The sequence below is a fragment of the Rhipicephalus sanguineus genome, chromosome 4, assembly GCF_013339695.2.
Source record: "Rhipicephalus sanguineus isolate Rsan-2018 chromosome 4, BIME_Rsan_1.4, whole genome shotgun sequence".
Classification (NCBI taxonomy): Eukaryota; Metazoa; Arthropoda; class Arachnida; order Ixodida; family Ixodidae; genus Rhipicephalus; species Rhipicephalus sanguineus.
Window position 1 is genome coordinate 9,661,212 of NC_051179.1, and position 23,973 is coordinate 9,685,184.

At 45.2% G+C, this 23,973-nt stretch overlaps 2 protein-coding genes across 2 annotated transcripts in view; one reads left to right on the forward strand and one right to left on the reverse strand.

Moving 5' to 3' along the window:
- Positions 1–913: 913 nt before the first annotated feature.
- On the forward strand, positions 914–13,625 carry LOC119389354 (cytidine deaminase). Its single transcript, XM_037656575.2, has 5 exons — positions 914–1,140; positions 1,201–1,323; positions 8,966–9,077; positions 9,509–9,563; positions 13,440–13,625. The coding sequence occupies exons 1-5, from the start codon at positions 1,137–1,139 to the stop codon at positions 13,551–13,553; spliced, it is 408 nt and encodes a 135-aa protein (XP_037512503.1). The 5' UTR covers positions 914–1,136; the 3' UTR covers positions 13,554–13,625.
- A 1,832-nt stretch (positions 13,626–15,457) lies between these two features.
- Positions 15,458–23,973, reverse strand: part of LOC119389355 (serine/threonine-protein kinase mTOR-like) — a gene marked incomplete at its 5' end in the record, with an annotated part of 128,912 nt that continues 120,396 nt past the window's right edge. Inside the window, 2 exon segments of the mRNA XM_049414409.1 lie at positions 15,458–15,668; positions 23,019–23,124. Of these exon segments, the coding sequence (XP_049270366.1) occupies positions 15,653–15,668; positions 23,019–23,124 (122 nt within the window).

Sequence of the window (23,973 nt, forward strand, 5' to 3'; positions counted from 1 at the left end):
TCACGTAGTTTGGGTGACACTTCCAAGTTGACTTTCTTTCTACCCAGAAAATGTGGGCTTGCGTTCAATTCGGGGACATGTTACAATCGAGTAGAGTACTACCAAATGAGCTAGTGGAACGTTTTGTTGTTTTTCCAGCCTTTTTCTTCATTCAAGCCACCAAACAGTTGCTTCCCTTGAGGGTGAAATTAATAAAGAGTCTACATGTTAGCCAGCTGGGGGCAAAGGAAAGTTTCATGTTCTTAACATCACTTTTCATTGGGAGTTTACAGTGCAATGAATTCATCCTGAGGGCTGCATGAAAATTGAAATAGCCACAGATTAGTCTCGCTCATCATCTTGCAAGTACGATTTTTATGAGCTTGGCTGATGCACCATTTGGAAAAGCTTAAGCACACATGCTGCCGTTAAACAGTTCTTGAGACAACTTATGTCATAGCTAACAGAACGGCACAGCAAAAAATTGGTGGACATATCGATATTTGTCTTCATGCACATGAAACAGGTCTGCAAATGTGGGTTAGTTCTTAAATTAATTGTGGAGGATTAACTCGTAATTATTCAGGGGGGAGAAACAACACTTGAAATATTTATGAATGAAAGAACTTTTTTATTAGAAGTTTAGTTTACTTCACAGGTCTCGCAAAAACATTTTGTTACCAAGCGAAAAACAAATGCTCATGGGAAACGTCCGCCTCAAACTTAATAATTGCAGTGCAGTCCGACTCAAAAACAGAGCAAAACCGACTCCCTCACGCCGCAATGCGCGACTGATAAGCGAACCGGTGTGGAATTGCATAACGAACTAGCGTGTGCCGTGAGTAGAGATAAGCGGGTCTGCTTGGTCGAAACAGCTGCGCCGGCGCAGCAATGAGCCAAGTTATGCCCGAGTTAACATATGCTCTTCGCAACTATGGTGCACACTCGCTGTGAACGATCGTCGAGGGCGTACGTGTACATCTTTTTGTCAGCACCATATTTTTCCACGCACCATTTGCTCTCGGCACCTAGACAAAACGCGACGACTAAAGCCGTCCTCGGCAACGCACTTGATGAGGACAAGGACAAAGCAATCGTAGCAATCGTTGTCCAACTTGAACGTGCCGGTCTGACATCTGCTGGGCGTCGCGCTAGCCATGGGTACGTACTACAACGCTCGTTACAGTTGATGAGGCTGATCCAGCGCCTCCGTATTTTTAGCCGACCAAGAAGCGCAGAAACTCGTCAAAATCGCTCAGGATATGCGCGCCAGGTCTTACTGCAACTACAGCAAGGTTCGTGTTGGCGCGGCCCTGTTATGTGAAGACGGGACAATCATTACAGGTGAGCGCGTACAAAATGCATCGTGCGCGGGTTCGCATGTGTTATAAACATGCACTGCCGGGCATTCTCATGCGGGTTCTGCGTGCCCGCTACATTTCAAGCGCAATCGGTTCGGTTGCGTAACATCGTTATTTTGTTCCTCCCATGCCTATTGTAGCAAAATATTGGACACACAGAGGAGTTTTTTACAAAACACTATCAAAAGCGTCACTAAAATTTGCAAACATAGCATTTTTTGAAATCGGAACAAAAAAAATCGCCGAAACAAAAAAAAAAATCGTCCCTCGTAGATAGCAAGCGGTTCCTTGGCATGACCTCTCAAATTATAGGCCGTTAAATATTTGAATAACACAAGCAAAGCACATAAATACAAGAAAGCGGTGTGTTCACGTGCCTTGCTCATAGAGTTTCATGAGCAAGGCGCTTCGACTGCTTCAATCACCACGGGTAGAGTGACCTAAAATTCTAATGGAAACGATGAGAAGTACAAGCTTCGGATTGGATTGCGTTAGCTAGCGAACTGTCTACGGATCTTTTTCTACAGTTTCAGTTTCGTTCTTCGCGAGGCGTGGGGCGCGTATCAAAGCACTCATGCAGTTGTTGTTCAAAGAGCCTGAAGACCGCTAGATATCTCAGTTTGCTGCTGCGTTGCAGCTTTACAGGTTGTATTAGACAGTTTTCGCAAAGCGTCGTGCACTCACCGCTGCGCATAAATGTAGCGTCCCATGCCAGTGCAGGAAATTGCATAGAGTTCACGTTTGTTTGATACGCGCGTCTTGCCAAAACTCGTTCAAATCGGCTCCAAAACTACGGCGAGGCTAAGTAGACGTGCCGTCACGCTCCTCTGACTTGACTTCACAACAAAACGAGACATGCGTTTTCGCAATTTCCACTTTTTCTTTCACTGCAGTTTAGAACTAGGCGGTAACCACTGCGGCGCTATTTCTCGCAGACAAGCGAACGAGTTCTTTGCACTTTTTTCGAGTTTAACAAGGAAACGGATGAGCACTACACAGCAAACGTAAAGAATAAGCGGTCCAATTGGGTATTCGGACGGCTTGTTTTTCGGGACCGTATTCTGCGGTGACGCGCCTTTTTTTCAAAAATTCTCACGTGAGCTTCCGGTGTGACGCAACAGGGCTCACGGATTTCCTGCGTGCCCGGTGCGCTCAGTTTCGGTTTCGCCTAGATCGGGGCCTTCCATTTCGGTGATTATCATCTCAAATTACGTGCGTTATTTTTTTCTTGCGATTACAAAAAAAAAAAAAAAATTGGCATGCTATAAAACGTAACACCCTACAACTCTTCCATATAAACAACGGCCCTGAAGTTAAAGGGACATTAAAGGCAAATATTAAGTCGACGTTGATAGTTGAAATAGTGGTCCAGAAACCTCGTAGTGCTACTTTTATGGCAAGGAAGTGCTTATTTTGAAATAAAATCACGTTTTATTGGTCCGCATTGCGTTAGCGCACTTCAAATCACCCGCCTGAAATCCGACTTTCATACGTCACTGCTGCCGTGCCCAACGTTGCCCGCCTTTACTGCGCGGCCGCCGACGCTAGTAGCAGCAGAGCGAAAGTAGCGGGGCCCACAGCAGCAACAACAGCCAGCGAAGCCATCGAAGCTTGCCGCAATCGCAGCAATGGATGTGGACGGAGAACTTGACAACGAGACATTGGCTATCGACGCTGGGCTCCAATTCAGCGACTTGAGCCCCGATGAACGCGGTAGGCCGCTGATAAAACCCCTTGATTTTGAAAGTAGCGACGTCCGCGCGCGCGTTTTCCTCCTCAGTTCTCCTCGGATTTCTCCCCTCCCCTGGCCGCCGCGGTGCGCACGGCACGCTGAACCCTCCACTGGCTCGCCGCAGCCGCATTGAATCACTGCGCGCGCTTTTTTATTCGGCCCCTTGAAGCATTAAATGAGAATCTGTCGCTTAAAAACCGTCGTGACGAAATTGGGCTTCCGGTAGAGCACATTGACAAATATATATTTTTAAGACGCTTCGATAAATACACGCGGATGCGTTTCGAAAAAAAAAATGAGTATACCAACTGCCGGCAGAGCGGTTTACTTCCCCGTCGCCGCTTCGGCTGTCCGTAACGCGGAGTTGTATTAAGCGCATATAATGTATGCAGCATAAAGTACAGTCGAGAATTTCGTTCCTAATTGTTGTCTTGATGAGCTCAAAGAAGGTAGTCAAGAAGAAATGTGGTGGTTTACTTGAATTGCTCGAAATGAGTGAGCCGGAAGCCTTTTTGTGCCAATGCCGCTGTCAGACACGTACGCACGAACACATATGCGCGTACACACGCAATACAGGCACGCACGCACGCACATATACACGCGATACAGACACGCAGGCACATACATACCCAAGCACGTACACACGCGATACAGACATGCACGCACATACACACGAGCATACACGCGCGATACAGGCACGCACGCACGCCCGTACATACATGCACACGCGATACACGCATCCATATACATCCACACGCGGGTACAGTCACGATAGACACGCACGCACATACACACGCGCGAATATACACAAGCGCACGCACGCACAGATACACATACGCGCGCACACGCACATACGCACGCCCCAATACAGACATGCACACACACGTACGTGCGCGCACGCACAGGCGCGAAGACATACACAAGCGCACGCACACCATGGCGCACACATACACAAACTACACAAACCCTACGCACACGCAGGCGCGCACATGCACTCGCATACACGCAAAAACACGTGCGCACACGCACCTACACACGCAAGCGCACATGCACACATACAACACGCATACACCCGCACACACACGCCTGGAGGGTTCATGGCGTGCGCGAGCAACTAAAAGCGCGCGAAGTTTCCTTGCGCGCGCTTTTCGTGACGTCAGGGTCACCTGACTGTGAGGTATCGCGCGTCGCAGCCACTCAGCGTTGCGATGCGCCGGCTCCACGAAAGTACACTGCAACGAAAGGGAGGGTGAAAAAAGAGGAGGTTGACGGCGCGACGAGGGTGCGGCGATAAAACAGCGCCGCTACTTTCCAACATCTAGGGGCTTTAGGCCGCTGAGGGCTCGTAGTGCCGGCATCGTTGCATGCGGCATCAGGCGGCATTTTGTCGAACTCTCTGTCAGAGCGACTTTCACGAGCGTGCAAAACACACGCGGCAGTACGCGATCCCGAAACTACCACTGAGACGCGCCCGCGTGAGCGAAGCAGGGCGCCGGGCGAAGCGCAGTTCGGCGAAAACGGAGCCTTTGAACCACGCGCGCCGTTCCCCAAGGCAACGCCACAGAGGCTCTTCTTTCCATGAATCAAACGGAAACGAACAAACAGCATTTTATTACGTGTTTTGATGCACGGAAGGTTCTTTTTTTATTGCTGCTAGTTTGATTACTGGTGATTTATTGTAGGCAGGCTCTCATACGTCATCAGGATCACTTCGAAAATGTCCCACTCGTGGCGCTCATCATGTGATACATTTAGCTTAATTTCTCGCAAGTAGGGCACTGCTGTTGATAATATTGCCGTTTTAGAAGTTGTCATACATTGAGCTTTCACTCTGACATAAATTGTTATTTGCCTTTAGTGTCCCTTTAATAATAAAAAAGTTAGCCAACAAGTTTTTGTTAATTACTCATTTGAATATAACTTTGGGTGCTGCAATGTTTTTCCGCCTCGATCGGCGTAGAGTTCGTTTGCGAAGACGACAGGGGTCTGACTGTCACAGCATTTTTATTAAAAAAATCTGTATTGCCTAAAAAAACAACAACAAAACCCTGTATAAGCATGTAAGTGAAGGTCTGATTCCTGGCATGGAGGAAGGAAGAAATACGAGGGAGCATTGAGCAGTGTGATATTGAAAGGAAGAAAGAAACATAGGTCAGACACGCACATGCCAAGCTTCGCTTGTCTACATTTTCCTGATAGACGAAGGGCTCCTAATTTTTTAAACGAACATTGGCAGCATTGGCATAGGAGAGGGGAGCAAGGCCTGTTGTTGGGCTAGTTCATTCCTCCCTTCGCTCCTCTTCATGCTTTCGCACCATCTCGTTCCCTTGTGCTCCCAGGTGACTACTTTTAGGGTGCCTCTATGCCAGTGTTCCTTCATGCATGAGGCTGCACTCGTATCGAGGCGCCCAGACTACTCTACTACTCTTAGTTACTGTACGTGGCTGTCTTTGTCTTTTCTACTGTCTTCCGATCTTAATGCTATGCCCGTCATTTTCCATTCTCATCTCATTCTTGTTCCTTACACATGTGCTCATCCCCATACCCTTCCTTGTAAACGTCTTCTTTTTTACGAAACCTTTTACCTTCAAGTACACATAACACTATGAAGGGCATGTTAGTAAGACATAATAAATGCAGCAACACTGCAACAGTCATGGACTGGCAAAGAACACACATACACACAGCACTGACTTTCGACATTTAATAGCGAAGTGAAGACCATATATATATATATATATATATATATGTATATATATATATATATGGTCTTTACTTCTTCACCTTCACGTCTTGATGAAGATCAGTCTCCGATCGAAATGTCGACAAAATAAACCGTTGTTTTTTATGAAGGCGCATATACTCTTATACATATATATATATATATATATATATATATATATATATATATATATATATATATATATATATATATAATGGTATGGAGGCATGCATTGAATAGGGTGAAGTTATCAACCACGTCGATGACTATAGTAACCCTATACTATCTGTGTTTGTGTTCTTCGCCAGTCCTTCTCTGCTGCACTGTTCTTACATTTATTATGCATAACACACTAGGACAACGAGTTCTACCTGGTTCTGTTTTAGCTCACCAAAAATGAATACAGATTGTCAGCCCATATAGCAACCAGGGTGTCGGAACGAAATGTTTTTCGTTTCGGTTTTAGTCTCGTTCCACCGCAAAAAGTTCCATTCCGTTTCTGTTCCGGATCGGAAAAAAAATGTTCCATAACGGTTCGTAACGGTTTTTTTTTTGTATGCAAAAATTTGAAGTAAAGGTAATCATAAAAAAACATTGGATTTGTGATGTAGTTACTTGCCCTCCTCTTAAGGAAGTGGGAAAGGGTAAAACACGTTCTTCAGAGGAGTGGAAGTAACTGTACCACGAGTTCCTACCAACTAGCACAAACCAATATTAATTTCAAACTCATAGTATTTATTTTCTCAAAAGACAAATACGAATTTTTTTAGTGGGCTCAATGCTTTGTGTCAAGGGAGTGAGCACAATCTCAGAAGCAGCATGTCATTGTGTGTACTCTCTGCTGTGCGAGACCGCTGTTCTGATAGAAAGATAGCCAGGCCTGTGCCGAATACGCAGCACAGTCACAGCGAAAGCTGGAAGAGCGGACTTTGTAGAGCCCATTTTAGAGTCTCTTGGGGCAACTAATACAAATACACATGCAAGGTACCCACTGTGCCATAAATCATCGCAATTTTTCTGAAGCAGCGAAGTTCCCACTATGCCATTTTTCGTCATTCTTCGGAGAATCGTGGTACCCGCTACACATCTGTAAGGCATTATGTGCACTTTGTGCTGTGGCTGATGATGATGAAGTATTATGGCTGAGCACTTTGCAGTAGGTGGGAAGCAGAGCTGCTCCATTCAATTCCAATTCCATTCCGGGAAATTAGAACTTGCCGCAATTCCATTCCTTTCAATTTCTCGGAATGAAAAAACTTAGCCCATTTCCACTCCGGGAATGGCTGAGCAGTTCAATTCCATTCCTGTAATTCCTCAACGTAGGAAAGGCATCTTGATACTTTTATCGAGTTAAGAATGAATGCCCCATAAAGCTGATGCCGTCAGATGCATTAAGAACTGCAAAAGTACGCAAAACACGTTACCAAGGTCGAGGGATAGTAGCTTGGTGACATATCTCGTGCAGTATCTATAGTATTTGCATGGTCAGCGTGTTTGAACGAATAATGGTGTTTTAATATTGTTTAAGCTTAAATGTGTTAATGCTAAAATGACGACATAGCGTATTTTTTTGCTGACAAAAGTGGTATTCAAGAAGACTAAGCAGTTTTGCCACGCGTCTCGAGCGGTTGGGAATATGAGATAAACTAAGATTTGGTTAATGGGGAAGGAAACCCTCTAGATCTGCTGGTATTAGTTGAAACAGTGCGCCGCTCGGGCACCTTGTGCCTTTGCATCGAATACGGAATGCTGGGCCGCACTGCTCGTCAGCACTCACACTTGTCAAGCGCGCCTCGCAAGCATAGATGGGGTGAGGAGAGCTTTCTGTGTTCGCCTGTGCACAGGTATGCAATGTCTTCCTTGTCGCAAAGGTTATTTACATGTGTCAGGTACGTGTTATTACTTGGTCAGAAGCTTTTAGAAGCCAGAGTGTTCTGTAAAATTTAAATGTTCAAATTTCTGCATAGTTGCAAACATGCACTGGTAATCACGACACCATGGAGAGTTTTTGGGCAGGGGTGTTGCCCTCCCCCTAATATTTGTTTGTAGGTGTATGTACAGATGCACAGGTAGACAGGGGTTAGACCCCTCCCCCATCTCAAAATAACACCTTGGCTGTCCCCCTGCACGACACCATGCAGTTACGAGAGCTGCGCATTATCGCACTACAGTGGTTTCACTTGGCTTCCTTCTTGTTGCGGTGATCAGCATAAAACTGTTCTGTTGGTAAAATACGAAATCCTTTGATGAAGATGCAGCACTGTGTAGCTTTGTGCTTCTTTTTGTTTTGCCATACTTGTGTACAAAATCATTAGGAACAGACACGTGTTTACAACTGAAACCATTGTGTTGAAGAGTTTCTCAAATCCTATCTTGACTCAATGGAGCGGAGGCCAGCAACAAAGACTTACAAGTGCTTCTGTCTATTTATAGGAACGGTGGTGGGAACTCTGACTAGAAAGAGAAGTACTGCTCTAGTACCACACAAATTCTGGTGAACAAATGGGACAGCCAACTGACTTGAGTGGAAAGCACACGGCTGGCTAAACTTTCGACAAACTTTCAGGAAAGTGAAAGAAACTGTTTGTCACTGCAGAAAAAAATAATGGCATGCAGGTTGGAGTACATGCTCACTGAAAGGCCAGCTGACAGTGTGACCATGTGAGGAATCCAGAAAGTGAAAACACACAGGAAGTTACCATCAAGTCCAAAGAATTAAAACAAGCGACAGGATTTCAAGTCACCTGGAAAACATAAGCACAAGTTCACATGAAGAAGTACATGTCCCAGCCTCAGTCAGTCCTGAGGATTTCTGCTCCTTTTTGCATGCACATGTGTGGTTTGGCTATGTTTGTGTGCAACACTCAGCTTCTGTCACATTTGAGTGAGGTGACAATGAGTATGCTCTATTTAGAAAGACATGCTTCTGAAGGGTGCTATACAACAGGTATGGCACCCTTTAGAAAACTGGAGCCATGGCTTGTGGCTCCAGTCATCTGTGAAGGAACCAGCTAACGGCAATCATGATAACAGACCATATGCAGATTAAACAAGCTGATGCATCCAACACAATGTTGTGCACTACTGCTTCAAAGGGCTCTGTGATGGACCTTATAGTAGCCTATAGTAGCCTTATAGAAATTTGTAGGCAATTTATTTTTCTGAGCGCAGGATGCAACGTGGAGAATGCAAGCTATGGGCTGACTATATGTGCAGAAAGAACAGCACTAGTAAAAGCTGTGTCAGAAGGCCACAGGAACTTCAAGGCATTAGCTGTTGCATCGTGAGTGCCCATTTTTGTGTCTGTTCACACAATGAACTTCTGTGTAATTATTTCAGGCTAATTTTTATGCAGTGAAGCAGTTACCCATGCATGTTTTTCTACAGGTCTTTAATGTGAGCAGCTTACAGCATTTATGTTACTGAGTGCCATCACTGCCTGCTAAACTTTTATGGTTGTTGCAAATGCTAAAATACTGATAATTTTGACATTAATGTAACTTCAATAAAAGATGGCTCATGGTACATAAGTAACACGTCTAGTTAGCAGAAATTTTTTTTTGTGCCCTAAAGCTAATGAGTGTAGGATTTAATGGCATGCATAACGGCTGAGCTTTAACAGAAGTCTCTAGAGACCTAGTGCACTTTCATACTTTATGAACTTCGAAAGATTTCACATGAGCCAAAATGTCTGTGTGCTTATCTTTTATTTAGAAACATGAATGATCTCACAATGCCGTGTGGAGCATGCCGACAGTTTATAATAGAGGTGAGTATCCCTGTAGCCATTTAACTGCAAAACGTCAGTGCTTGAACCAGCGAATTTCTCAGCTCCATGACGCTGTAGAAATAGGTTGGCAAAGCTCTTGAAAACATGCATTCCAGGCCTCCTTGACTGTCAATTCAACGAATGCAGAGACAGGCACCATATTGACCAACCCCACCACACCATTCCCTCTTGTTCTTCAGCACTCTCCAGTCCCTCAGTGTTCCACAATCTCGCTGGGGAGCAGAAAATGTCTGCTGAGGGCTTCTATTTGCAAAGGATGCTGTGCCTAGAGACAAAGCTTAGCAATAGGAAATGCCTAAAAGTGCAAGCTCCAATAAGCCATGCAGTAAGCTGTGCAGGATAAGAAAAAGAAGCCCTGCTCTAGGCAGAACAAAAATCACAGGGTCCCCCCTAATGCATTCACCTAAGATGAGGTGAAAACCACCTTCTTGCTCTTATCCCCTTCCCTGTACTTCACCCACTGTGGCACAACCTCCAGGATTAGCACACCTTTCACCAAGTGAACATGTCACGTGATCACATTGCCATATGTCATGAAGACATCACAAAATTCGGCAACCTGTGATGTTATGGTGACAACACATCTTCACATCTTGTATGACTCGTCTCGGAATCTCGTACGACATCATCCAATTTTTGGTACCATTCGTGTTGTCGCCAACGGTCACTTTTCCCATTCGGTGAGGCAGATAAGGATTTCACCTTAATAAACGTTACATGCAGTTCCATTAAGGTGAAAGCCTGAAATGCCTCGTCAAAAGGGAAAAGTGACCGTCATCATACTTTTTAACGTCAACACGAATGGTACCAAAAATCGGATGTCATGTGAGATTCCGAGATAAGCCGTACAAGATGCGATGTCGCCAAAATTTGTGATGTCGACATGGAATATGATGTAATTGCATCACATCATTGCTTGGTCAAATGTGGGCCAACCCTGGAGGCAGTGCAACAAGTGAGGGGCACAAAGCTTCAGGGAAGGGGGAGGAGGATCAACTGAGGAGAAGATGGCTTCCACCATTGCAATTCAATGTTCTCAAGTTTTCCTTAAATATGTGAACAAAAGAAAGATTCCAGCAGATCCCATGCATTGTAGAAAGTGATTTCATCCAAAGCAGTCGGAGAGGAGCTGCCTAGGCCATTTTTCTTTTTGCTTTGAGGCAAGCGTTACACAAGGTGGTTCAATGTCTTTGCGTAACCCAGCGTGTACGTTCATCAAGTTTCCTCCTTTTGTGCACGAGTCCGTCAAGGCTGGGTTTGTTGATCTTTGTGTAAATTGAGTAGTTATGTGCATATCGCGTGCTTACCAGGCACATCGGCTACACTGGCGCATAACGTCAATGTTACTAGTCTAGTATCGTTGCCTAATGTTAAGGGGGGACACTGCGCCTGAAAACTTTTTTTACAATTCTTTACCAATTTAAATCAAACTCGCTGAGTTTATGTATATTTGTGTGCTGATTTCAAATATGCAGTTTGTTTCCTAGTACAATGTGTAGTTTTTGAATTCCATGGGCCATTTTGGGAGCCCCAGTTTGCCTAAACTGAGAGAGTTACAAAGTAATTAAGCACATCAGAATGACCTGCAATGAGTACAGAGTGCAAGGAAACAAGAATGGATGTTCTAAACCCATTTGAACAAAAGTTATGGCTCGATGAACATTCCAAATTAGTCTACTCCAAGCTGGGATTTCAGCCACAAATATTCAACATGCCACAACTTTTGTTCAAATGGGCTTAGAACATCCATTCTTGTTTTCTTGCACTCTGTACTCATTCCAGGTCATTCTAATGTGCCTAATTACTTTGTAACTCTCTCAGTTTAGGCAAACTGGGGCTCCCAAAAAGCATATGAAATGTTTGATATTTTAAAAACTACATGTTATACTAGAAAAATAATTGCATATTTGAAATCTGCACACAAATATGCATAAACTCCGCAAGTTTCATCTCAATCGACAAAGAATTAAAAAAAAAATTTCAGGACCCATGTCCCCCCTTAAGGTGGTAGGCCACTCAAAAAAAAAAATTTTTTTTAGGAGCAGCCAGCGTTGAAATAACTTTTTCTTCAAAACAAGCATATCTTATTTAACTTACCCAGCCACTTAGAGTGCAAAATATTGAATATTTATTTTTTTGGGAGGTGATCTTTGTCTAAAATTGCAGTCACGCCAGCCGTGATAAGTGACTAATGGGCGGCTAAATTCACTAAAGCTTTGGCATTTGCATAACTAAAGGTTGGAGCTATGCAATGAACTAGGATAAATATTATGCAGCAAATATCAAGGAAGTAATGTTAAAAACACAAAAAAAGACGGGGAAAAAGAGCCAATTTAGACTGAACCTGTTTGCAAAATTAGCTGTGAATTTAAAAATATTCCATCAATTTCTTTTATTCTAATTCATTGCACAGATATATGCGTTGTAAACTGCTATACAAAATTTCAGTTCGGAGTACACACTGAGGAAAAAGTTATGAAAGTTGGCGTCACATGACTTGGAGGAAATTCTTATTTTGACAAAAACGCAAACAAAGATTTCAGAGTTTGCAAGAGATGTGTGTCCCCCCTGTGACCATTTTTAGAGATTTAAAAACAATTAGAAACACAAAGGTATAGTTAATGACATCCTCTTATGTAACAGTCTCAATAAAATTTATAAAGTGTTTTGAATATCACTAATATAGACGAAATAACACTTACTTTTGAAAAAAAAAAAACACAATGTGGTTTCGGCTTCGCTATACGTGCATGGGGTATGGAAAACTTACTGTAACTTACAAACTAATGATGATAGGAGGATAATTTTTGTTGCAGCATATTTTTGAATGTTTGGGCGTGCACAAAAAATAAAAAGCTAAAAATCGACCTTGTGAAAAAAATTTGACTTTTGAAGGTGGCCTACCACCTTAAAGTTTTATCGAAGCAAAGTGGTGCCCACTACGGTGCAAGGATTTGCATATCATAAGTAGCGGCCATTGGTGTATTCCTCCAAGGTTGAGAGTGCGACAGCGAGAATGAATGTCTGTATCTGAGAAGATAACTTAGGAGGATAGGTGTTCTTAGTGCACGGCACCTTGAGCTCGAACAACACTTGACCATAGATTACTTAGTGTCGTTGGAGTACAAATGTAATGTTACTACTCTTATGAAAGCTGACAGCCAACACTGCAACCACAATTGACGTTGCCCTGACATGATGTCTGTATAAGGTCTATGTCCGAAGGAGTTTGAAGCACAGGCATTGTGCGTGGCAGTCAGGCATGGCTCTGTGGTAGAATGCTTGACTGCCACGGCAATGCCTAGGTTCGATTCCGGATCGAACCGTGATTTTTATTCTTTGCGCCTTTTTATTGAACTTGCGCCTTCAAGTGCGTGTCTTTCACTACCCTGCTTTGGTGCTTTTGACAATGCGGAGTTGAAGGGGTTGAAGTTGAAATGGCCACTGCACCCACAGAAAGAAAACATGTTTACTTGCAGCAAGGAGTTTACAAGCACTTTCCCCACCTCATGCTGCAAGTGTTTTCTGTGGCTGCAATTGTAATGGCACTCTTTCCTCATGCCCTTCTCTGAGCAAATGTGTATGAATTCAATGGCTGTGCCTGTCAACTCCACTCTTGAAAAAGACCGGACCCCGGGCAAAACGTTGAATAAATGTAATTTTTTTGTTCTTGTATGTACGCCTGCACTTCATATTGCTTATGTATATATAAAAAAGCTATTCTTGCCACCATGTACCACATGTTTAATTATCATAAGTTTACAAAGTGCTGCAAAAGATTACTGAAATTTGTGTGCACCCTGCAGTAAGTTTTTCCTCCATTTGCTAACATTTACTTTCTGCCCCCTGTGACAGTTTGGCAAAAACATTATAGTATATGCTGCTGCTGCTGATGGGAGGGTATTGACAAAAAGAGCCGACGAACTGCTCCCCCTGTCATTCGGAGCATCAGACTTGCCTCCAAAGTGACCTCATTCAACTATCTGCCATGGATTGTAAATTGTTATGACAATAAAAGTGAGCTTTTTCATAAGTGAGCACGTGTACGTATTCGAAAATGTAAGCTTCATTAAAGAAGCCATCAGGAGTAGTTTACGTGGAGTGCTGCTCATTTTACACCCTGCTGTATATTCTTAAAGGAGGCAAGTTTGGATCACAAAAGACTCTTTCTCAGGTATGACCATGTTAAATTTCTTTCGAATGCACATGTCTCAACTATGACAATTCAAAAGTTGCAGAAAGGCAACTTCACATTGGAATGGCAAATGGAAATTGATTGGTGGAAGTAGACTGCAGGGATTTGGAGCTGCTGCTATGAAATTGCCACTTTGGAACAGCTTTGGGGCAGGAAAAGTTTACACTGAAGTAGCTTTAGAAAAATACATGCTGAATAAAAATTACCTTTGTCTTGTCGAGACTTTGGGTGGAAGATGCTGAAAACCAGGCACACTCTTGGAGTAGACAATGAAGTAATATATACAATATTTACACACAGGAGGGAAATAGCACTCTTGTAGCTTTCAACAGCTGTCAACGGCCCTCCACACCAATGGGATGGCTGGTCGAGACTCTCTTCAGAACAATATGAATGTTCTACTCTTGCCAACCCATCATGGAGCACAATGGTTGCCAACGTCACTCTTCTTCTTGTTGGGGTTTTACATACCAAAACCACGACATGATCGCGAGAGACCTCACAGGCTCTATGTAGGAGTATTTTGCGAGGGAGTATTATGCGAGTTCTTGGCCGTTATAAGTTTCAGAAGCATCGTAAGCTAGGCCAGTTGGTAATGGTTCATTGCGGAACAGCGCAAAAAAGAACAAAACACCAGAGGAGGAGACACACACAAGTACTCCTTCTCTGGTGCTTAGTCCTTTTTTGCACTGTTCCGTAATGAACTGTATTTAGTTTGTTTCAGTGAGCAGGCAAATCGCAATGGAATTTTTAGCATAAGTTGATGCTGCTAATATAAGCAGCTTAAGCACCTCCCACGTTCACCTTAAAAATCAAAGAGGTGTTCAATGGACAATGTCTAATGATTGCAAACTGCTAAATTTTTATGTACACCTGTGAGCAAAAGTATACGGACCATGGAAGCGCGAGCAGTCTGCTGTCGAGAGCATTAGTCCAATAAAATTTGTCAGAGAAATGCTCTCGCCACCAGACGGCAAAGGTATACGGAAGGCAATGGTCCGTATACTTTTGCTTCTGGGTGTACACATGCATGTGTGAGGCTTCATGTTATTGTGGCAATAGCTGACAACGTTGGAGTGTCGATCAAGACGTCTTTACTAAACAGCAGAGATGTTTCGTGAGGTAGAGAACTGCATGAGTTTGTTCCTGTGCTATTGCTATAGTACCTTCCATAGCAGCAGGAACTGCTTGCATCACAAAATCGAATAGCTGTTGCTGCTGTGCGTCAAGTTCCTCGAGCTCATAGGCATTTATGAAGAACTGCAGTGGCTCATCTGTCAGTGGTGCCATGCTAACGAAGCATGCAAAACGCGATAGTGCATGATGAAGTGATGTAACACTCATCAGATGGATGCATTTGTATAGCTGGAAGCAGTTGCTTTATATCAACATTAAGCTAAGCTCAGAAGGTGCCACACCCGAGGGAAGAGAACAAGACAACACGAACGGTTTTCTCTTCTCTTGTGTTTGCATGCCTTCTTTTATGATAAGCTATGCCCACAAGGACATTAAGTATTTATTTTTCACACATATAAGAGACGAACCTTCAGTGGGCATACTGCTGTGCACATGATGAAACTTGCTCCCACAGAAGCAACTAGGTTAGTTAGCTGGGCCTAGCTATTCGTATACCAAGACATGGTATCAAAGATAGAAAGAACATGCGCACTTGCCCAGCTGTTGATAACAATGTACACTTTATCTGTAACTCTGATGTCTAAGAGTTCAGGACAGAAGAAAGATAACAATTTACACCATGCTGCACAAAGATATAGAGTCCATCCAACAACAAACAGCTCCCCGTCCAGCATCGCCCAACAGGATCTCCCAAGACGTTTGTGGATGCATCTTCTTTTCACCCGTACCCTTAGTTTCACCAAAACGGGCACCTGAAATTACAAAACGATGATACTCTTAAAATCAAAAGCTTCATAGCACAGGATCTTCTCTTTCCTGAAGCTATACTACGATATGAGTAAACAAAAAGGGAATGGATCGTGGGGCCCATCTTTTCCTTACACACAACGCAATGAAACCAACAGATAGCAGTAGGTACCAACTGTTGCCAACACCAACAGGTATCCGCTGGCTTCATTAGATGGTATGGATAAGAATGTTCGCACACCAGCTGTCTCTGACCAGACCACCTTATTAGTTATGCTGCACCAAGTTCTTTGCTAGTGATGGCTCGGTGTGGAAGCTATGAGTACGAACCAACATCCACCTTTTGCACTATTTGGGTCTGATTCACCTGACATCATTTTGTGCTGAAATGGCTCACACTCTCAACAGGAAGATGGTGCCACAGTGCAAGAACCTCCACATCAGTGCCCTTCTGAAATTAAGGTTTGCAGGTACACATATGGTAGGGTGACAGTTTGGCGCAGGACTGTCTGGAGCCAAGCACAATACAGAGTCGGGTTACTTCTGTTTATGGCCTTCTGAGCCTGTGCAGAGGTGTGCAGTATATCATCACAGTTATGGGAATCGTGTAGAAGTTTTCCTTTGTGCTCAGCTGGTGACAGCATTTGATAATGTATTCATTTAGTGCAATGTTTAGACACAGTGCTTGACCATTTCTTCCAGAACATTTTGAAGGGTCTCTTACACTATCCCTAAGACAACTTGAAGGCATTAGTGGCGATTCATTAAAGACTGAAAGATAACGTCAGAATATGATGACACGTTTGGCTTGTCGCGTCTCATTTTGTGCTTGTTGAGACTCCTCTGGCGTTGCATACCTCTTTGGCTAACCACACAATCCCTAGCCGAGCATCTCCAATTGTGCGCCTTTTTCACGTTACTCCATAGCCTTCAGTAGGCCGAGTCACACAAGTACCACTTTATGACACAAATGCTGCAAAGACGAAGTGAACACGCACCTTGAGCACCTTGAGTCCCCCGCGCATCTTATGTTCTACCCTTCGATAAAAACGCGCGAGCGAGGGCGACGAACGCGACTGAGGCAAAGATGAAATGAGCCGACCGATCTCCATTGCACGGAGGGCGCATGCAATAACATAACACCGCATGCCAGGCCTGCCGTTGATTGCTACTCAAGCAGAGAGGAAATGCACCGCCCGTCTTGAAGGAGCACGAAGAAACCCGAGGGAGGGGGGGGGGGAGGGTCACTCGAGCAGCAACTGTTACTTTGACTTTAAGGGCGCGGTCGCGATCGCTGGCGTGCGCGCTATCTCGGCTAGCATCACAGACGGCTCGTATACCCTTCTAAGTGCTGTGATATCAACGCTTCTCTCCTTTGAGCAGCCGTATTCTCTTACACCAGCGTTTTGTAGTTACGCCAGATCGGATCCATAAGTGTTTGTTAGCTGTCAGCCTTCGTATAATATTACAATTTGATGCTATTGCATTCATTGCTTCACTTGCGGTGAAACTGACTTGTCTGTAGATCTGCTTATTTAGCTTTTCGAGCTTCTCCAGAGCTTCCTGTAGGTCAGTGTTTGTAAGGAGGACATCACAATGAGCGCCTTCAGCTCGGCCGCGCGGTTGGCGTAACGTCAAACCTACTGCACGCTTTGAACAGGCGAGAACAAAGGCGCGCTACACACCGTTCGCTGCCCCCTCGTGCGGGACTGCCTTCAAGAGCGCGGCGCGGGAGCCAAGTTACCTCGCCGCATTGACTATCTCATAAAGCTATCTCGAACCGACAATCGTGTACAGTACTGCGAGCATAGAGCCATTGTAAGCGTACTGCATGCTTTTATTGAGGAACGACACAAAGGCGCCATGTTCTCTGAAGGCGCTTTGTATCAGTCCGCTGCCGGCTTCGGTGTGAGGAACTACCAGAGCATCGCGGAGACGTGCCGCATGCAGGAAGTTAGTTGTCGCCGCGTTGATGCAACAAGGGCGATGCCTCTCTTGTGCACGGTACGGGTCGTAACGGTACAAACGCTCCCACAGCAAGTGCGCACATAGGTGATCACATGCAGCAGTGTCGACGCAAAAACCACTGTGGCCGGAGGAACACGCTACACACAACGCAAGAAGAACCTGAGAGCCATTCCCGCTACGCATGCCACTTGATAGCGTGTCATGCTCGTTAGGCCTCACTCCACAATCCTGCGACACTCCGTCCGACGACACACCGTCCGCGCTCACACACACTCCCCACAGGTTAGATGTCTACAGTTGCCACCCCGCCCAGGGGGCGCCACATACCCCCATCACTACCAATGGATGTCCTCACAGCCCGTCCCCCCTTGAAGCGTGAAGCTCCCCGCTGACCATGGAGGCTGGTATTTGACGAGTTGGTCGGCATGGGCCTCGCCCAAGCTTTTCCAGTCTGCGGGTGGACGAGCTTGAAAGTATTTGCACCAACACGTCTGCAGATGCGGAATGGACCATTTCGCCTTAGTGCCAGCTTAGATGAGATGCCTCTTGCAGCGTCACTGAGTATGTGGGTTTCCTGCAGAACAAGGTCGCCTTCCTCCAATGTCGTGGCTCGGCGTCGCTGGTCATAGTGCTGCTTCTGGGCACACCAAGCATGTTGCTGATGCTGCCGTGCAGCATCCATGACCTCTGCCAAATGGGACTGAAGTTCTGCTGCGAATGCGTGAGATGATGATACAGCAGGCTCAGCATCTTGCTTGTCTTTGGTGGGTTGCCAGAGTGTTTGGAGTTCACGGCCATAGCAGAGGAGGGCTGGAGTGTATCCAGTAGCAGCACTTACGGCAGTTCGCATTGCAAAAGCAATCTCGGAAATGTGTTGGCCCCAGTTTTTGTGCTCATTGCAGTATGCACGAAGGCACTGCTTCACGGTGCCATGGTGCCGCTCGACCATCTGTCCGGCTGGCCTGTAAGGCACTGTGTGGCGCTCCGAGATGCTCCGTCGCCTAAGCAGGTTCTTCCATAATTTACTAACAAAAAGCTTCCCGTTAATGCTAGAAATAGCAATAGGTACCCCATGTCTGCAGATGAACTCTTCCACACGGCTGGCTATCTGCTGTGTTGTTGCTGCATGAAGGGGGAAGAGCTCAATGAATTTGGTGAATTTGTCGACAATGACCAGCAAGTGCTTGTGCCCCCGAGGGCTGATAGGTAACGGCCCCATCAAGTCAATACTATGTTCTTCTATTGGTGCTGCAGGCCAATGGCTTGCCATAAATCCTTGGGGTTTGCAACGCTGTGCTTTCGTTCTTTGACAGACTGAGCAACCGCGGACATATACTTCGATATGTCATTGCTCATGCCCAACCACACAAACTTGTCTCTGATGTGCCGCAGTGTCTCGTAGAAACCTGCATGGGCACTTGTCGGGTGGTCATGGGCCATCTGCAGGACCAAGGGGCAAAGGTGAGTAGGCAAACAGGCTACTGTACGGTCGCCGTGACATTGTACCAAAAGTCCTGATGACTCTAGATGAGACGTGGATGCCAGGTCCTCCAGACGCGTTTCGGCAGTGCCTTTCTGCAGGCATTCGCCCTGGATAGTCCTCGTTATCTCACACAAAAGAGCATCAGATTGTTGTTCCCGTGCTAGTTTTTCCACACTGTTTATAACACTGAGGTCCTCAATGGTGGTCGGCAGGCAGGTGTCAAACATGACAGAGCCTTCGTCAGTGTCCAAGTTAAGTGGCAAAAGTCTCTCAGGCAGGCTTTCAGCTGCTGTCTTGGGGTTTGGCTCAACAGTGCCCGGCTTAGTGCATCAGCAGGAATGTTGGCCTTCCCACGACGGTGCTTAATTTTGCACTGGAACCCTTGAAGGCGTAGCACCCAGCGCCACACACGAGGAGATGCCTGCTCAGTGGTGAACATCCAGGCCAATGACGCATGATCACAGTGCACTTCGAATTCTGTGAATTCCAAATAAGATCGGAATTTCTCTACAGCCCATACAACGGCCAAACACTCCCACTCCTGGACTGTGTAATTATGCTCCGAATCCGACAAGCCTCTGCTGATGAATGAAATTGGCTTCAAAATGTTATCCCGACGTTGCAGCAGCACTGCTCCGATACCAACACTGCTGGCATCTGTTTCAACTACAAATGGTGCACTGAGGTCTGGCAAGCTCAGAACTGCATCTAATGCCAGCCTTGCATGGAAAGTCGCAAATGACCGTTCTTCAATGCTTGTCCACCGCCATTTCTGTTGTGTATTGAGCAAGTTGGTTAATGGCTTAGCAGTGAGGGAAAATTGTGGAAGAGAGTTCCTGTAATATCCAGCCAAGCCCAGGAATGCTTGCAGTTGCTTCATGTTGGATGGCCGTGCGTACTCTGCCACTGCACACACCTTCTCTGGGTCTGGTCGGCACTCTCCTGGAGATACAAGGTGACCAAGGAAGGTGAGGGATTGAGTGCATTGTTGTACTTTGATTGGATTAATTGTAAGCCCTGCATTCTTGATGCGTTCGAGGACTTCACGGAGGTGTACCAGGTGCTGTTCTATTGTTGGAGAGTACACCAAGACATCATCGAGGAACGCCATGGCAAATTTGTGGTTTATGCCCTCGAGAACCCTGTCCATTAAAGCTTGGAATGTGGCCGGGCCTCCAGCCACACCAAACGGCATCCTTGTGAACTCGAATGTGCCCCTATGACATATGAATGCCGTCTTCTCAACATCTTGTTCCCGCAGTGGGATTTGGAAGAACCCTTGGGAGAGGTAAAAGTTTGTAAGCCATTGGGCATTACCTAGCTGAGCCAAGAGCCAATCAGTGCGAGGCATTGGGTACACTGGTACCCTCGTGGAGGAATTCAAGCGTCTGTAGTCGACAGCCACCCGGTAGCCTCCAGACGAGTCCCCACTTGTCATGTTTGTTAGGCCTCACTCCACAATCATGCGACACACCGTCCGACGACACACCGGTCGCGCTCACACACACTCCCCACAGATTAGCTGTCCACAGTTGCCACCCCGTCCCGGGGGCGCCACATACCCCCATCACTACCAATGGATGTCCTCACAAGCGCCAGAAGACACAGCCTAGCGAGAAGCAGCAGCACGCTCGGGGCACGGCAGAACATTTTTGGTCGCCACGCATATTTACAACAACCCAGAGGAGGTTATGGCGGCATCATGGGAGCCCTCATTAGCAAGGTGCAGAGAAACACAGTTGGGCGCGTCTACACGTTTTGCGAACGTCTCATTTTCTTGGTATCCCAGGCACTGTTATAGGCACAACTTGGAAAGTCACGTTGTCAACTCAGCCTTTTTTGCCAACAAAGCTGACGTGGGCATTGAAATTCTGGCTTTCGAGACTGTTTTGGAGCAGTTCAGTGCAAAATTTTCTATTTTCATGCTTTTGGAGCAGCTTGGCACAGGAAAACGGAATTGTATCCAAAATGTGCAATGTGCGCAGCTGTCTCAATTCTGTGTTTGCAGTGTTTTACTGTTAAATCAACAAAACACCACAATTTGTCCCATTGAGATAATTATTTCATCTGTTCCCAATTTGGTTCTGCAGTTGTTTATGATATTTAACTGGAAAATTGGTCCAATTTTATCACTCAAAAATTACCAGTGGCTGCTTTTGGAAATTTCAAAGGAGCAATGGGCTCTTTGCAGGAAGTATTTAAATTATCCCCTTTCATCCACATGCCTGTCTAACCTAATTAAAATGTTAGTTGACTTAATTACTGGTGCAATTAATCTTCAACTGTCTGCTGCCACAGAAGAAGTAATGCGAAAGGTAGCAAGCATATATAACAGTTTCCTTATTTTGAGGATGTTCAGGCACACTTCTTGAAACACATTGTACGCAGCTGTGAAATAAACATGCATTGTACACAGGCTGCAGCTCCCAATGCGATGCCACAGCCTTACAAACCAATCATCAAGGCAGATTTGTATTTAACCCTTTCAAGGTCGATGACGTAGATATACATCCCCTGAGAATGCCTTCAAAATGGTCACTGACGTACATGTACAGACGGGTCCACTGTTAAAGGGAACACTTGCGTGCAAGGCATGTTTAGATTTCGCCCTCTTGCATAAACATAGTGGCTTAGATTTGCATAAAACTACTGGTGGTTGACAGTTCTGCCTCTTTTTGACAGACTCGTGCAGTGCATGAACAATGTTTCCCCGTCCGCTTGCTGTTAGAGGGCCATTAAAATGAAAGGTGCTCATTGGAGTGTTCCCTTTAACAGTGGACCGTACTGTACATCATTGCTTATATGCTTAAAAAATACGTCTTCTTTGATCACCTCTCTTACTTGGCATGTGCTGCCATGCTGCAGGAGTACATGGAATGCTTTTCTTGCGTCGATGACTCCATTTTTTTTTTAAGCTTTACTGCAGCGGTGTTTACTACAGCTGGCTATCGCTTGTGCAGCGGTTAGTTTCGGTTTCGTCCTGCTGGCAGTTGCCGCTTCTTGCGCCTGCAAAACTGATGGCCGTCTGGTTTTGAATCTCTCAAAGGCTGACTGCTTGCTACTCTCTCGTTTATTGCTCACCGGGGTGCAATTACGCCGGCTTTCGTGCACATGCTGACTTGCACAAACACCGTGGTTGTGTTTCCAATATCAGGTTTTGGGCACTCACAAAAACAATTCTGCCTCATTGGCGGTAAGGCGAAAGATTATTATAGGTTTTTTACTTGTTTTTCTTTGTGGATGCGCGCACTACCATACAATTTTTTTCTTCAGTGCGCACGCCCGCACAGTTCGCTTACGCTGTGGAAGTGTGTGCCAGTTGCTCTACTGCAAGTGAGTCAAGTGGTGATTCCTCCGATGTGGACTACTGCTCAACTGCCAAATCAGAATCTGATTCGTCGGATGTCAACCCGTCACACGAGGTGTTACATAAGAGTTCACTCAGATGTTCACGAAGGAGCGACATCTCAAAACTGTGTGTGGCGAGACAATGCTTATTGTATCAAAGGTGATGTTTGTCCTTCCATGTTTCAATTTGACGCCACATTGTGCGCTTATTTTTGTTCGTCTATGAACTATGTTTACTACAACGCATCATTTTTAAAAAGTCATATAAGCTTTTTTAGAATTTCTCTTGTTGTTACTCATGAATAAACCATGTGTATGTAGCAACACAATTTTTTTGTCACCCTGTGGTCACCTTAAAAAAAGTTACGACAATTTTTTAAAAATAGATTTGTCAAAAGATTTTAAATCAGCAATAAAAAAAATCTGCCCTAGGTGGGGGGGGGGGATGCATTTGGTAAAAAAATTTGACCCCCCAAGGCTTCCCCTCCAAGGATCGAAGCTGTCTGCTAAAAGAGAGCACCTATGAAATTTTGCAGAAACACGTTGGTGCACTTACCATCCAATATAACACTGGCACAGGTTTTCGTGTGAAGTCGCCTGCTTTATCAAAAGTTCTACTTGTTCAGGAACATCCAAAGTCTCATCTGGTGCGAAATCTCGCCCTGAAATGAAAGAAAAGAAGGGTATTGTCCAGAAAAGAATACTGTTGGATAAGCGCGAATGCCGATGCTATATGTGCCATTGTGCTCAGCATGAGCTGCAGCACACATGCATGTAGCGTAGTGCTCATGACAATGGCCACTGCCCAGCATCTTGTTCCATGCCACAGCCAATCATGTATGCAGCACGAGGGAATTAATCCCAAGCCATAGTCTGAGCACTGCTTAATACTACCTACAGAGAAGGGGAGGTGCGCAGATTCACAGCGGGACTGTCTGCACTTTTTCCCATCATTCTAAAATGTAACCAGCGCTGAGCATATTTGCCTGTGCCACAAGCAGAGAACTTTGACAGTGTTCTGTTAACTACAGTGCACTTTAGCACCATCATTACTGTGAGTAATCTGTACACATATTCTCTGTTCTCCCTGTAACAATAATAAAGTTCTAAACATTCCATGCAATATTGATAAAAATTCGGATAATATGTAGGTCTAATGTTCACCTCGACGGGTCTGGTTACCTTATAAGGTGGCTATCCACAAAAGCACAAAGGGACAGAGCCGCCTCGTAGCTACAGCATACTCCATCAAGGCATTGATAAAGTATGCTTTTGTGATGGTGTGCAGTCTTTGTCGAAAGAGCACAAAAACTGTTTCTGGATAGAGTGGGTTCACTTAAGAAGACATAACCTCTATGGAGCTAAGGAGGAACAAGCCTTCAAAGGCGCATCAATTCGGTAGCTGTGTGTGACCTTGCTGTGGTGGGACAGATTAGGCCAAAAAGGATCACACAGAGCAGTCCTAGCGTGAGCACCGCTTCATAGTGGAACGACATGAGAACCTGGAGCTT